The following is a 16,269-nucleotide window of genomic DNA, read 5'->3' as shown; positions in this document are numbered from 1 at the left end:
TCCTGATACCTAGCAGATATTGGGGTGGATTGGTGGATCAGGAATTCAAGTCTGTGCTGATTAGCCTGGGGAGCATTGTAGGCTTGGGGAAGGCAGTACTGCATAATTGGGGGCTCCTTGCTGCATAATATAAGCCTAACATGCCGTCCAAGCTATGGAGCGGTGGGATGGGATGGTCTTTGTTCTAGGATACACTTGGTGCCAAGAACACTTGTTATACAAAATTCAGTGGTAGTAAGATTTGTATATTTCTTTGTTTAGACTAAAGGATCTAGAGCAAGCTGAGCTAGGCCATTCTGGGGTTCACGTGAAGATGCTGGCAGCCCCTATCAATCCAGCAGACATCAACATGATCCAAGGTAACCTCGGTTTCTCTGGTTGAATTGACTTTTTGCTTACAAACAGCTTCTTCTTCCCTCCATTTCTGAAATGCGTGTGGAATACCTATTGATTAGCCACATGTTGTCAGATGAGTAATTACACAAACCGACTGTCAAAACGTTAATGATGGCCCCTAGGGAATTTTTATACAGGAGTTAGGGCTGGGTTCCAGAGCTGCAGGGGTGTAGAACCAGGCCTTCGAGAACAGAAGTTGAGAGAACAGTTTGCAGTTGGTTCCTTTTTCTAAAAAAAAAAAATGCTGTGATATTTCTCCTCCTCTTACAGGAACTTATGCCCTCCTCCCTGTCTTGCCTGCAGTAGGAGGAAATGAAGGCGTTGGACAAGTGGTGGAAGTTGGCAGTCATGTGACTTCTCTGAAGCCTGGGGATTGGGTTATCCCAGCAGATGCAGAACTTGGTGAGGTTTTTACATAAATCCTCATAAATAGTCATAGCTCTGTTGATTTTATGGAGCTAGGGCAGTTCATTCCAGCCGAGCATCTGTCCATCGGCCTTTCTCTGGCATTGCCCATCTACAGATCTCAAAGCGTTTCACAAATGTTAGTGAGATAAAAAAGTCTCTCTCTTTACGGATAGAGTCAGGGGAGAAGTGAGGCATGGTGAGATAGAGACTTAGCCCGGTGAATCAGTCACAGAGCAGAGCTGAGACTAGAACCCAGGATTTCCAGTTTGCGTTCCCCTGCTCTAACCATTAGACAATTGCCTATATGCAACAAGTAACTGCTTACCCACAGATGTTTAAACCCAAACACACACCTGTTTTCACTGGTGATAGATATTCACAAAAACATTTCTATTCCTATAGGAAACCGAATTATGCTTTGTATACACCTCTACCCCGATATAACACGACCCGATATAACACGAATTCGGATATAACGCGGTAAAGCAGCGCTCCGGGGGGGGGGGGCTGCGCGCTCCGGCGGATCAAAGAAAGTTCAATATAACGCGCTTTCACCTATAACGCGGTAAGATTTTTTGACTCCCGAGGACTGCGTTATATCGGGGTAGAGGTGTGTTTGAAAACTTCATTCGTTTAAAATCAAGTCTGAAGCAGGCCGTTGTTCTAACCATCCCTGGAAATCTGAGTATTCATGTGGCCTTAACATTAAGTAATCCATCCTCCAAAACCTCTATGAGGTAGGGAAGTAGTATCCCCACTTCAGAGCGGGACAAACTGAGGCACAGAGTGAGTTTTCAGAGGGACTGTACAGCTCCATTGTCCACTGTAGTCCCTTGTCCAAGGTCACACAGGAAGATAACTAGATGCTAAAAATCATTGTTTTGATAAAGACACTGAGTTTATGGTTTACTACAACAATCTGTAGCCCACTAACCCCCTTTTTTTGTCCTGTGACTACAGGGGTGTTAACAAGCCACTTCACCTTGAATGGCCCCTAGAGTACGTGCGAATTACTTATGCTAAATAATCTGTTTGGTCTTGTATTTAGCTGCGACACTCTGGGTACCTTTCCCAGACCTGAAGAAGAGCTCTGTGTAGCTCAAGAGCTGGTCTCTTTCCCCAACAGAAGTTGGTCCAATAAAAGATATTTCCTCCCCCACCTTGTCTCATAGGAAGCTTATAGTGGAGCTGGGAATTGAACCCAGGTCTTCCTAGTGTACTGTCCTAACCACAAACCATCCTTCCTCTGCAGCTTACACCCATGTGCTTTGCCTGATGAGCTCATACTTTTAACACTCTGAACAGAAGGGTTGTGGGATCTTAAAACACCTGGCGGTAATGTGACATCCTGAAGCAAGATTGTTACTTTCTGAAGTGCTGTTTTAGCTTGGTACAGCCTCAGTCATGTACACAACATAGTTACAGCAATTACATGTAATCGGATGTGATTTTAAAAACACACACACACAAAACTCCATTAGAGAATGTTCCAGGCGAGGGAAGCAGCAGTTGGAATCCATTTAGCACCATATTAGTCAAATTGCAAATGTAATAGGTTATATTGTCTCCAACGAGAAGCATCTGTGTAGCCAGTGGAGTTGCACAAGGCACTCCATTTCAGAGCTGTTTTTATGCTGCTTTAATCTCTGTTCTTGTCGTATTTTATACTATTAAGGATTTAGAACTCTTGATTTGATGCAGCCGTACTGACTCAGGCTGTGATCTCATCAGATTTCAAAGCTAAATAGAGCCAGTTCTGGTCTGCATAAAGGAGAGATGGCCAGAGAAAATCCAGGTGCTCCAAGGAGTGGTGTTGGTGACTCAGTAGTCAGCACAAGTTATTTTGAGTCAGTACATAAAATCAGGCATCAAGACCACTCATGATAAATGAAGTTCCCAGGACACTTTTGCACCATTTTCTGTTCTAAATTCTACTTTCTATAGCATAAGCTGGATATGGTGATTTTTACTTGCATACTCACCTGTTGGATAAGGTTACCACATCACATTCCTCCCCAGCAGTAGCTGCAGTTTCATTTGTGAGTGCCATTATTCCTCTTTTGCACCCGTGTAAAGGCTTTGGCTTGTCAAGTATGATATAAACAAGTTTATTGTTATGTTTAGCTGCTGTTGTCTCCTTAAGAGTCTTTCAGTAAAAATGTGGGGGTTTTCAAAACAAATGTGTCTCGGGCCACTCTGACTTTTCGGGCCACCTTTTGCCAATTCCATTGGTTCTGTGCCTGTTTCATTTCAAATGGCTTTTCTACTTAATCAGGAAGGTAAACAATCCACTGAGAGGTTCCAGTTAAGAAGATTCTACTGAATCAAGTGTACCCTTCATGCGTAAACCATAATGGGAGACAGTAAATACTCATAGGCAAAACTGAATATTAGGTTAATTCAGAGATGAATGAAGGGGCTCTTGTCTCTAAAAGCATTAATTGTATTGGCTTTCAAAAAAATAATTTGTCTGTAGGGTGTAGAGCAGGGGTCAGCAACCTTTCAGAAGTGGTGTGCCGAGTCTTCATTTATTCACTCTGATTTAAGGTTTCGCGTGCCAGTAATACATTTTAACGTTTTTAGAAGGTCTCTTTCTATAAGTCTATAATATATAACTAAACTATTGTTGTATGTAAAGTAAATAAGGTTTTTAAAATGTTTAAGAAGCTTCATTTAAAATTAAATTAAATTAAAATGCAGAGCCCCCCGGACCGGTGACCAGGACCCGGGCAGTGTGAGTGCCACTGAAAATCAGCTTGCGTGCCGCCTTTGGCACGCCTACCCCTGGTGTAGAGTAACTTCCCCTAGTGGTGTATATTCACTTTGCTCTGTCTGTCTCAAGTACAATCCAGGAGTTCTCAAAGGTAATTGCTAACAGTTTCTTAAGTATTGTAGGATGAATTTCATCAAGCCCTGCCGACTTGAATACATCTAACTTATCTAAATATTCTTTAACCTGTTCTTTCCCTATTTTGGCTTGTGTTCCTTCCCCCTTGTTGTTAATATTAATTGTGTTAACTATATGGTCACCATTAACCGTTTTAATGAACACTGAACCAAAATAGACATTAGACACCTCAGTCTTGTTGATGTATCAGTTACTAGTTCTCCTTCCACACTAAGTAGAGGACCTACACTTTCCTTTGTCTTTCTTTTGCTCCTGAATTATTTAAAGAACCTCTTCTTATTTCCTTTTATATCCCTTGCTAGATGTAACTCATATTGTGATTTTTGTCCCAACGGGATTATGCTATACTTTTGTATTTCTCCTTAACAATTTGTCCGTGTTTCCACTTTTTGTAGATTCCTTTTTGATTTTCAGGTCATTAAAGAACTCCTGATGGAGCCATATTGGCTTCTTACTATTCTTCCTATCTTTCCTTTGCATCAGGATAATTTTCAGTTGTGCCGTTGTCTCACTGAGAAAATGCCAGCTCTCCTGAACTTCTTTTTCCTTAGTCATCCCATGGGACCTACCTACCAGTTCTGAGTTTGTTAAAGACTGTTTGTTTTTTTAAGTCCATCGTCCTTATTCTGCTGCTCACTCCTGCCTTTCCTTAGAATCACGAAATCTATCATTTCATGATCACTTTCACCCAAATTGCCTTCCACCTTCAGATTCACAATCAATTCTTCCCAGTTGGTCAGAATTAAATCTAAAATGGCTGTTCCCCAGGTTACTTCCTTCACTTTCTGAAACAAAAAGTTATCCCCAGTACCTTCCAAAACCTTGTTGGAAGCGTTGTGTTTTGCTGCATTACTTTTCCAACAGATGTCTGCACAGTTAATGTCTAACATTACTACCAGGTCTTGTGTTTTGGATATTTCTGTCGTTTGTTCTAGAATTGCCTCATCCACCTCCTCCTCTTCCTGATTTGGTGGTCTATCGTAAACCCTATTTTTTACCACTTTTATTGTTTTTGAATGATAGGTAGTTGCATCATTGCTAACTAGCAACCTTAACTGTTCGTTATTGTGTTTTAAAGCAGCTTTCTGGTTTTGGGGGGAAGGACTAGTTCTTTGACTACTTTCATTTTTTCTTTGGTGCAGGTAAATGAAGACACAACTTATAAAAATAAAAATTACACAGGAGGGACAGATTCCTAAATAGGAATGAGTTGTGCTAGCCAAGCTAATAAAGGCAGCTGCAGCGTCCTACCTCATTCAGTGCACACCAGACAAGATATACACGTTTCCTAGGGAGCTACATTAACCATGTACATAGCTAATTAGCAGCCCTGGAAAATCAAGCTTCAAGTGGCTTGCCCATAGCCAGAGATGGAATCTGTATCCAAACCAGGACTGGAATTCAGGAGATTTGCCTCCCTAGCCTATGGTTAGATCTCAAGGCCACATTTCTCTCTCCAACCTTATTGGGCCTGAAAACTTTTGCCTAAGAAGTTACTTGCTCAACTTGCCTGCATCTTTCTAACGCTTCTCATAGCTTGAATAAGCCTTGTCCTTTAAACCAGGAACGTGGCGGACAGATGCAGTGTTCAGCGAGGAAACCCTGGTGAAACTCCCACGCGACATCCCTTTGCTGTGTGCTGCCACCTTGAGCGTCAATCCCTGCACAGCCTATCGGATGCTGGCTGATTTTGAGACCTTGGGGCCAGGTACGTCTCTTCACCTGTGCTGCGTAACTCTCCTAACACATGACTGATTTTTACACTCCAATGGAACATCCCATCCCTGGATATTGACCCTAAACAAGTTAACAGAATTTACAAATTCCTTCTAATTAACAGTTTATCCATGTGCAGAAACAAAATTCTACCTTTTTCTGTATGGAAAGTACTAATATTAAGTAGTCAGAATTGGGGTTTGGGAGATAGGACTACGGGATTTATTCCCAGCTCTGCCACTGACTGCATGACCTCTGGCAAGTCTCTGTACCTGTTTTCTTACTTGATGGTTCAGAGTTATTTATTATTTATATTGCAGTAGCACCTGGGAGCCCCAGTCAGGGACAGGTCAGCGTTGTGCTGCCCAAACACAGCCGAAGATATGGTCCCTGTCATATCTCGCTATCCTAGAGTACCTCCTCCTAGTGATATCCAGCATTGCAGGCCCTCTGCCTCACCCGCCTTCTCCGGACTTCGGTGGTCTGCAGGTGACTTGGCCCTCTGGCCGGGTGACACTGAGTCCCACCCTTTCAGGGTAACAGCGTCCACACTCAAAGGAACAGAAACTCTTCCACCCTCCCTGGGCCCAGTCCTCCACGGATCTTCGCCTCTCAGGTTCTGCATCTTCCTCACTTTATTACAGAGCGCTGCCTCTGAGGGTTTAGTTTCTGGTGGCATGGCTGATCTTGAGCTACTGACCCTTGGGGCAGCTTCCCTGGAGTCTCCTCACCAGCTTCCCTCTCCTTTCAGGGTACAAGCGCCTTCCTGCACACCCCTCGATGGTTCCTTTTCCAGCGAGAGGAAATGCCCAACTACCTCTTTCCTGCCTCCTTTCTTTCTAGGAACCATGCAGCCTAGTTCTCCCCAGCTGGGTCTAATCATTCATTACCTGTCTCTCCTCCAGGTGCCATAGAATGGGCTAACTAGGCTCTCTGGTTCCCTTTAAGCCTATCATTGCCAGCGTGGAGTTTAGATACCCCCATCACAGCCTCTGCCCAAGGAGCTTGCCAGCTGAGGGTAAATGAGTGTTTGCGAAGTACTTGAATAAGAACATAAGAATGGCCCTACTGGGTCAGACCAAAGGTCCATCTAGCCCAGTATCCTGTCTACCGACAGTGGCCAGTGCCAGATGCCCCAGAGGAAATGAACAGAACAGGTAATCATCAAGTGATCCAGCCCTTGTCACTCATTCCCAGCTTCTGGCAAACGGAGGCTAGGGACACCATTCCTGCCCATCCTGGCAAATAGCCATTGATGGACCTATCCTCCATGAATGAATGAATGACTTGCTATGAGGGCCAAATTTTATGATCAGTATCTTGTGCCTTCAAGGTTCTAGATCAGATGCAAGTCCTTCTTGCAAGTCTAGAGGAAATAAGCACCAGGTTATAATAGGTTCTTGGGAATAAATCAAAGCCACTCCAAAAAAGTCTTAGTAAATGTGTCTAAGGTGAATGAAATTCTCAGATAAATGTATCGTGAAGGAATTAAGCCTTTCATTTGTAGTTCATTAGTTTAAATGTGGTCATAGTGGCTGAAAGGTTGTTCCCATCTGAGGTCCTGTCTGAAATAAGTTAGTGAATCTTAGTTCAGCTCTTGGAAACATCTCTGCATCAAAACTCACCACCTCCGTTGACCCTAGCTAGCACTTAACAGTATCCCTCGTTGGCTATCAAAGCAGTTGAGTTATTTTCTTGCTCCTAGAGCTAGCCCGCCAGAATGGGGATGAGCCATGCTGACGGGACAGTGTCAGGGAAGATTGCCTTGCAGCAGTCTGTGCTGTCCCTATTCTTGACCATATTCTAAGCCCTAAAGACTGAAGGTCTCCGCATCTTTCTCCAGCACTAAATTTGCTTCAAGGCAGAGCTGACTTGGGTTTCTTTATTTCGCTGCAGGTGATTCCATCATCCAGAATGCAGCCAACAGTGGCGTGGGACAGGCTGTTATTCAGATTGCAGCAGCTTTAGGCATCAAAACAATCAATGTCATCCGAGATAGGTGCGTGTACAGTGGGCCCTGGTTTTTAGAGACTCTTACAAACTGGGTCATTTGTTAAAATTGTCCTGATCGAACAACTTTTTTGCTTTATCCTGGACTGCTCAGTTCCCCTTCCTTTCACCCTGCATTCAGCTCTCTGTGTCTGAGTTAGATTCTCAGTGGGAGGGGAGGGGATTCTCTCTTGGAAACGACGGAGATGGGCATAAAGGTTGGGTTATGGCCAGTTAAGAGTAACTGCATTTAGATGTTTGTTTGTCAGTCTGTCTCGAATTTTTCACTTTAACTGCTCTGATATGAATCTACCCGAGGGAACCACTCCGGCTGGAATTATGCCATAGAAAGAGGTGGGGCGAAGACAGGTTAAAGGTTAGCAGGATCACCATCTCAGAACCTGCATCAGTTTTTTCTCTCTGGTCTGCAAATAGTCCAAAGGAGGCCGAGAACCTGTGCTGTAAAACTGGGCAATACCCCATGTTGATAGAAAGACGACATTCGTGTCTGAATGGGCAATGGGGGGTGTTCGTTCAGGTAGCTGAATCCAGCAATGGAGTTCTTCACAATAGGGCTTCCCTTTCCTCTCTGAATGAGGCTGCCCGTTGAGTGATTAGCGAATGTATTAAATGTCTCCCCTCCGAAGATGAGTGTTAAAATTCCTGTTGGGAGAGGGCGTGACTAGCCCTTGACACTGGCTAGTCCTGCGGGATTTTTAACTCCAAGGTTGGCCAGTTCCAAAGGGCTAGGCGGGGGGGAACCGTTAGTGGATCTGGACGTGGGATAAGGAGAGACTAGGTGCAGAGGGAAGAGGGACCTGGTGGCTCCTCGGAGAAGCTAGTTCTGCCTACTCCCACTTTGTGGCCTGCTCAGGAAGCTTGTCCTTCCTCACAGTGCTGCTGGTCCCATCCCTTTCTCTTGCCTGGAAGTAGGAAAGTGGGGTGTGGTTTGGTTTGGTGGAGCAGCATCAGCTGGTGGTGGTAAAACAGGCACTGAGCTGGGAAGCAGCGACCTGCTCTGTGATTGGTAATTGGCTCTTACTCTGAGCAGACAAGAAGCCCTGTTTGGAGCTTGTGGGTGAGTGTTCAGGGGCCAGCAGATCTTATGCAGGAACAGCTGGAGCCGGCATCCGAGTTCAGGGTAGGAAGCTTTGCAGAAGAAAGCGTTTAGGAGACGACAGGTCCCTGTGTGTGGGAAGCAGAAGAGGCAGCATGAAAGAAGGTGCAGACCGGAGCGGGAGGAGGTGACACCAGGAGCAGTTCTTAGGAAGGCTGCTGGAGGGTAGACAGTGAAGGCTGGGATGAGGGCAGAGAGGGAGGTTGGATGGCACCATGTAGAGCAGGGGACGGCAACCTTTCAGAAGCAGTGTGCCGAGTCTTCATTTATCCACTCTAATTTAAGGTTTTGCGTGCCAGTAATACATTTTAACGTTTTTAGAAGGTCTCTTTCTATAAGTCTACAAAATATAGCTAAACTATTGTTGTATGTAAAGTAAATAAGGTTTTTAAAATGTGTAAGAAGCTTCATTTAAAATTAAATTAAAATGCAGAGCCCCCCCCAGACCAGTGGCCAGGACCCGGCAGTGTGAATGCCACTGAAAATCAGCTCGTGTGCCGCCTTCGGCACGCGTGCCATAGGTTGCCTACCCCTGATGTAGAGCCTTGAAGATGAGGCTGAGGGGCTCATAGCTGATGCAGAAAGTGAGGAAGCCAGTGGAGGAAACTAGGGGACAGAGGCAGGAGTGACGTGGTCAGTTAATAACAGGACAAGGGAAGGAGGAGATAAATCCCCCGCAAAGAGACTTGCTTTTGGAAGGGAACATCTTCCCCAAAGTTTGGGCTGAGCCCAGTTTGCTCATCCTGGGTCACAAGTTACAGATTAGAGCTCATAGAAACTGACTGACGTGGCCAAAGGGCCCTGCAGAGGTCTGTCCATCTTGGCTTGGGAAACATGCCAGTTATTTCTGCAAATCTCTTTTGTTGTTGTTGTTGTTGTTGTTGTCCTTCCTCCCCAGACCCAATCTCCAAGAGGTGGTAGACAGACTGACATCCCTTGGTGCAGACCATGTCATCACAGAAGAGATGCTGAGAAAGCCAGAGATGAAAGACTTATTTAAGGTACTGTAATGCTGAGCTCTCCAGAAAGAGGAAGCTAATTCCCAGGATCCGAAGACAATACTGGAACCTCTGAATAGCCGTATTGGATCAGACCGTGGTCTGTCTAATGTAGTGGCAAAAACTAGATGCTGCAGGTAAAGGCGCAAGAATCCTATTATGGACAACAATGGAGTAAACGTCCCAAGAGGAAGCTCTTTCCTAACCCCTGGGCAGATGAGCAGTTGTTTTAGGTCCAGATTTTCAAAGGTATTTGGGCACCTAACTTCCATTGAAATCAGTGAAAGCTAAGAGCATAAATATCTTGAGGATCAGGGCCTTATTCCGTAAATCAGGAGTGTATATCCCTTACTTTATCTTCTCATGTAACTGGGTGTTCTCATTAATCCATATAAACGTCAATTAAACCTGCTAGGCGCTTGGCCTCAATAATATCCTATGGCGGTGAGTTCCATAGGTGTAAAATAATAAACGGTTTCCTTTTATCATTTTTAAAGTTGCTTTTTAGTTTGATTGCATGTCCCCTTGCTCTTCTATTCTGAGGATAAATTGGAGTGTCTGACCACGTCTACACCTTTCGCTGTTTTATATCCTCTCTTGTCTCTCTTATTTATTTCCTCTCTACCTCAAATTACTTTCATTGTCCATGGTTGGGCCCCTTCTGTTTCGACTATAACTGGGAATTGAGGTGACCAGGGTGGAAATGCAGTATTGACAATAATAGTGCCATAGGGGAAATCCCACATTGGCAGAGAGATGGACTAGCTGCGACTATGTAGATGGCTGATATCTAGAATCCGTGCTCTGATATACGCCACCATTTAACATGCAGACAGAAGAGTTAGTAGGGGCTGGCCTTCATTCTCCCAGGGAATTGTTTCCCTTGGACTCCTCTCTCTGATTCTGGAGGCTGCCCCAGCAGTGTTGGGCAAGTTTTCATTTCTGCTGTGCTGCCCAGATGGTAAATCTGGCTTTGGGTACATTTCTGGGCCTGCCCTTGGTTTGAGCAAACTTTGGGACTAAAACATGTGAACCTGCCTCCCTCAGCAGACAGAGTCCTGACCCCAAGAGAAGGTAACCTTGGAATTCAAAACATGGCTACTCAGAGTTTCTTGCTGGACAGAAATCTGGCTTGGTTGTCAAGAGTTGAATCTTCTTTTTTTGTCTTCACTCTTCCAGAAAGTCCCAAAGCCCCGGTTAGCTCTGAATTGCGTTGGAGGGAAAAGTACTACTGAGATGCTGCGCCACATACAGTAAGTTCAGCTGTTTTCCTCCTTTGACTTGTGTTTAGCACTTGGAGAAGTACATGTTCAAAGAACTAGTTTGTCCAGATTGGGGACAGCGGTCGGGACCAGTTGACTAAATGGATATAAACTGGCCATCAACAAGTTTAGGCTCAATATTAGGTGAAGGTTTCTAACCATCAGAGGGGTGAAGTTCTGGAACAGCCTTCTAAGGGGTGCAGTGGGGGCAAAAACCTAATTGGCTTCAAGACTGAGCTTGCTAAGTTTATGGAGGGGATAAATATGATGGGACTGCCTACAATGCCATGTGGTCCATAAGCGACTACCAGTAGCAAAAAACCCCAGTGGCCGGAGACGGGACACTAGATGGGGAGGGCTCAGAGTTACTACAGAGAATTCTTTCCCAGGTATCTGCCTGGTGCATCTTGCCCACATGCTCAGGGTCTAACTGACCACCATATTTGGGGTTGGAAAGGAATTGTCCCCCAGGTCAGATTGGCCAAGCCCCTGGGGGTTTTTCGCCTTCCTCTGCAGCATGGGGCACAGAGTCACTTGCACATTTCAAGCAATGTAAATGGTGGGTTCTCTGTAACATGAAGTCTTTAAACCAAGATTTGAGGACTTCAGTAACTCGGTCAGAGGTCTATTTCAGGAGTGAGTGGGTGAGGTTTTGTGGCCTGCATTGTGCAGGAGGCCAAACTACATTATCACAGTGGTCCCTTCTGATCTTACAGTCTATGAATAGAATTATCTTACACGGGTCACTTGTTAAAAACGCAGAGGGGGTTCTCGGAAGATACAGTAACTGATATCTAAAACCTTACAGCAACTCTAGGGAGGTTTCCTCTCCAATGACACACAGTAACAGACCTTTAAAGATTAGTAAGAGTGGAAGGTCACATCCAGCTATGAGGTCAGAATCCCTATAGCAGTGGTTCTCAAACTTTTGTACTGGTGACCCCTTTCACACAGCAAGCCTCTGAGTGTGACCCCCCCTTATAAATTAAAAACACTTTTTATATATTTAACATCATTATAAATGCTGGAGGCAAAGCGGGGTTTGGGGTGGAGGCTGACAGCTCGCAACCCCCTCTGGAATAACCTTGTGACCCCCTGAGGGGTCCCGACCCCCAGTTTGAGAACCCCTGCCCTATAGTATCTTGCTCATTGTCTTGGTGGGCTGTTGCAGTGGGAGGGGTCCATTAACTCAAGGTGAGCATTTCAGCTAATGGTTCCTGTGAGAAGGAGGGGAAGCTAGAAAGCAAGTTGAGCAAGTAACAAAGTAGCTGTTCAACAAAGTAATTGAAAGAGCCGCCTGTGTGAGGGCGTCTGTATCTGCAGGGGGTTCGGAATTGGAGGAGGAGAGCAGGTCTGGTTGAAGACCCTTATTAGGGGAGATCATTAATTGTCTGACACCTGACTCTCCATACAGACAGAAAGGGACCATGGTTACATATGGCGGGATGGCAAAACAGCCTTTGACTGTCCCTGTGGTAAGTAACAGATGCTTGTGACATGTTCTCTGTATTCATATCACATAGCCCTTACTCCACAGCACCGAAACTTTCCATCCATAACATCCACTGCGAGCAACTGGCTGCCCCACGGGATTGGCTTCACCCCATCTATATATTGTCCCCTAACTCCCTATAGCTCCTCAGTTCCCACGCAGCGGCATCACTACCATTAGGGTGACTGGATGAAGTGTGCGCTTGACTTCCAACACTACCTCTTTGTGCCATTTGAGCACCAGAACCAATGCCCCATGGTCTCTAACTGGTTGAGAATGTGACAGGAATGAGCTAGTTCTTGCCTGTTTCTGGTTTACAGGGTTTGGGTGGGTGTCTGCAATACTTGTGGCAGTGTTTATGAAGTGACTGACCCTGGTGTGTCACTGACCCAGCTATTTAGCATCTGCCAGGCGAATCATCATTGCAAAAGTTGTCTTCACTCAAAGGTGCACCCGTGGGGCAGATCTTCCCGGTGTCGATACTTGCTCTGACCTGGAGTTAGTAGCTAAGGCGTCTCTTGCCAGGACAAAACAATCTTTACCGTTCTTAACCTTAGTCTTGTATCCTCTCAGAGCTCTACTGGTCGTGGGGACTCGTTGCTAACACAAAACGCTTTATGAACGTGAATTTTTAAATTTAGTGCCAGGTTGACAGCCAGAGAGCCTGAAATCCTCTTTTGCCACAAAACAGGCACTGTATGGGCAATGCATGTTTGCAGTTATCACAACTCTGGCAAGAATGTGATCATTTCGGAGGGAACCAACCCTTGGTTTTTAATCTCCTATTTACTAGCCACTGTATTGTGAAGAGGACTAACATTCTGTTGGTGTGTAAAAGAAAAAAATCTGCGTTGTCTGAGTGAATTTGCCCCAAATTAAGGCTCTTTTAAGTCATTGGCAGGGAGGCAGAATTGCAGATCTTCATAGCAGCAGGAAAGTGACTGTCAAACTCGCAACAGCGTGTAAAGTGTGTTAGCAGCTGTACAAGGACAATCTTTTCCCATGGCCCATGTGCAGCAGAAATATGCTAACTGAAGAATGCCCAATGTAAACAGTTTCCCCAAGAATCATGATGTGTCTCACCTTGTTTCTGCAGAGTGCATTCATCTTTAAGGATGTGAAGCTGCGTGGGTTTTGGATGACCCAGTGGAAGAAAGACCAAACCCAGAGTAAGTTGAAGGTCATTTCAGTGGGGATGTAGCCCATAGGAAATCTATGAAAGTATTAATGTGTTCTCTTAAGGTCCCCCCTTCCCCCGAGGAAAGTAAGTATTGTCCCTGCTTCTGTTGGTGCGTAGGCTGAGGCACAGAGGTGGAGTAATTGGTTCAACGCCACAGAAGAAGTCATTGTCAGAACAAGAATTAGCACTCGAGTACCTGGCTTCCTGTCCAACCTGGACAACAATATAATGCTTCTCTCATCCCAGTTCTTAGGGAGGCCCTAGAAACACAGAGCACAGAACACATCCTGCAGAATCTCCAGTTTTTAGTTTGGCATAAGCCCTCCTGGGGAAATACTGGCAAAGCAGCCCTCAAACTCAGCGTCTGAAGAGCAGATAAATCTTCTGCTAGCTGGGTTTCTAGACATCAAAAAGCACAAGTGGGTGAAGGCTGGTGACAAGTTTTGACCCGGAGAGTTTCCTTCATTAATCCAGAGAAACACAAGCTGTATCATTCCCCTGCCGTGCCCCTGAGCTACAGCCCATGTGTAACCCACAGAATATGTGATCAGCCCTCGGCCTCAGCACCTGTTAGTGCATTTGGCCAGGAAACCGCAACAAACTACAATGTTGAGTTTAAACAGTTGTGACTGGTCCAGGCCCATCTACTCAGCTCCACTCTGATGTTGCTCAGCACTTGCAATTTAAAATAAGTCAGGCATGATGCATTTAACGTGTTTCAGACCCTTCCTGCTTTGAGCCTGTGTGGACTGGGCAGAAGCTACCTAGACACAGCCTTAAGCTCAAAGCAGCGTGTGCCAGATGGTTGCTGACCAAGCTGCAGTGCAAGTGGCAGGTAACATCTAGTGTAGTGAGCAGGGCAGGCCATCAAACAGGACGCTAGCTACCTACCTGTAGCATAACCCCGAAGGTCAGAAAGGTCACAGGGGACTGTCTCCCCTCTCAACCGAACAAATCAGTTGTCCAATTTGGCAACACTGCAGTCAGTACAAGGGAGTCTTGTGGGATCGTCTGCCTTGTACCAGCTATATAAACTGGGTGCATTTCCCTCCAAAATCAGTGAATGCTGCTGCATGTGTTGAACAGTGTGGAAGGAGTTGCTGAAGAAACTGAGATCGTTTGCTCCATCCCGAGCTGCTGTCCCAGGGAGCTTAGCACCTGAACTCCACTCCCTTGTGTTGTGTTGCTAGGTGGCCAGGGCAGCCAAGACCAGCTCATTTTTTTGTTTGTTTTGTCAGTTCTCATTTCTTCTGGGTGGCATTGTGGGTCTTGTTCACCCTCAGCTCTGGAAGGGGCAGGATTACTCTCTTCTGTCTTTTCCGTGCAGACAAGGACAGATTGACTGGGATGATTCTGACCCTGTGTGATCTTATTCATAAGGGGCAGCTCACTGCTCCAGCCTGCACACAGGTCCCACTGAAGGACTACCGAATTGCCCTGGAGGCCTCCATGAAGCCATTCATCTCATCTAAACAGGTACTCACCATGTGATCCTGCTCCCAGGGACAATCATACGCCCTTTGTTTCCAGAGGATTTTTAAGAGGGAGCTGAATCACAGCCGGTTCTGGCACCATTGGAGACAATACAACTGGTTTCATGCACGTTTGCTTCAGTGTATCCTGTCTTCAGGAGAGAGTTGTTGAAGAGGAAGAATCTCTAAAATGTGTCAACTTTGCCCACTTGAAACAATAACAATCACATCTGAGGCTAATGTGTGTAACTGACGTGACTCAGAAGCATACAGTAGATCTCTGCTTTTGGAGATGGATCCTATTTTTTTCACATTGGCTAAAATTAATTGCTTTGCAATAGAAAGTTAAGGGTGGCTAAGGTGCAGTCCCTGGAATCCTAAAAATTAGGGTAGAGGCAAAGCCGATCGACTTCCAGCTGATTGCTGGTGAAATCATTCAGTCAAGGAGGACACAAATAGAAATACTCTGCTCTGGCTGTGTGTAGTCACCCAAATCGGAGGGCACTGGGACTCCCAACAAGATGCTAATGCGACCCTTACTGTAAAGTTTGCCTGCCCCAGAGTGAGCTTTAAGTGAGGAAGCCTCTATTTTTCTGTCTCTATGGCTTCTTCCCACGAAGGACTCCTCTAGATGTGGAATATTGTCCTAGCTTGTATCCTAACCCCAATATTGTCATGTACAATCCTGAGGGAAACTTACATCTGTAGTTTAATATTGAGGCAGTTGCGGCGGAAATAAAGGCACTTCACATTGTGTTGCAAACCTGTCGTCCAAGAGCAAGAATTGTGAAATGGGCCACTGAAATGTCAATGACTGTTCAGAATAAATGCTAGAATTTTGAGAGACCATGTTCTCCCTGGGGTGTTTTTCCATCAGCTGGGTTTGTGCTGGGGAATAAGATCTAGTTCCTCTGCTGCGCTCCAGTCAGACAGTAGTACAAACTATCACAAGTATTTTACTTTGTACTGCTTCAAAATGTCATGCCGTTGCCTCCAAATGTTCGTATTCCAGCTCTTTTGCAGGGTTGCATTACAGCTTGTTCACACAGGCCACAACGAAAGTCCAGGAGGGTTGATCAACAGACAGGCATTGATAAGTCACTGCCTTTGGTTACCTCTGGGCTAATGTGTGCAAAGCTCGCTTTAAAAATATGACATGGGGTTCTGCCTTCCCACAAGTGAACTTGATTTTTTCTTCCCCTCAGTGAGATCTCAGATAATGAACTGTAAGGCCGGAGACAAATGGCAAACCTCCTATCACATTGTTACATGCTCCCCTCTTATGTGCCTAGTGTTTCTCATTAGGCAGGCTGGTTCCTGACGAGCTGTGG

At 45.4% G+C, this 16,269-nt stretch overlaps 1 protein-coding gene across 1 annotated transcript; it reads left to right on the top strand.

The window, feature by feature from the left end:
* The first annotated feature begins 278 nt into the window (after positions 1–278).
* MECR (mitochondrial trans-2-enoyl-CoA reductase) lies at positions 279–15,778 on the top strand. The gene is made up of 9 exons (XM_065421732.1): positions 279–359; positions 667–798; positions 5,277–5,420; positions 7,325–7,427; positions 9,433–9,535; positions 10,712–10,785; positions 12,209–12,269; positions 13,383–13,455; positions 14,794–15,778. Exons 1-9 carry the CDS (start codon positions 314–316, stop codon positions 14,955–14,957), a joined length of 900 nt encoding a protein of 299 aa, XP_065277804.1. The 5' UTR covers positions 279–313; the 3' UTR covers positions 14,958–15,778.
* The last annotated feature ends 491 nt before the right edge of the window (positions 15,779–16,269 follow it).

The sequence above is a fragment of the Emys orbicularis genome, chromosome 23 (assembly GCF_028017835.1).
Source record: "Emys orbicularis isolate rEmyOrb1 chromosome 23, rEmyOrb1.hap1, whole genome shotgun sequence".
Lineage (NCBI taxonomy): Eukaryota > Metazoa > Chordata > Testudines > Emydidae > Emys > Emys orbicularis.
Note: the sequence above shows the minus strand (reverse complement) of the source record. Positions and strands in the feature narration are given on the sequence as shown.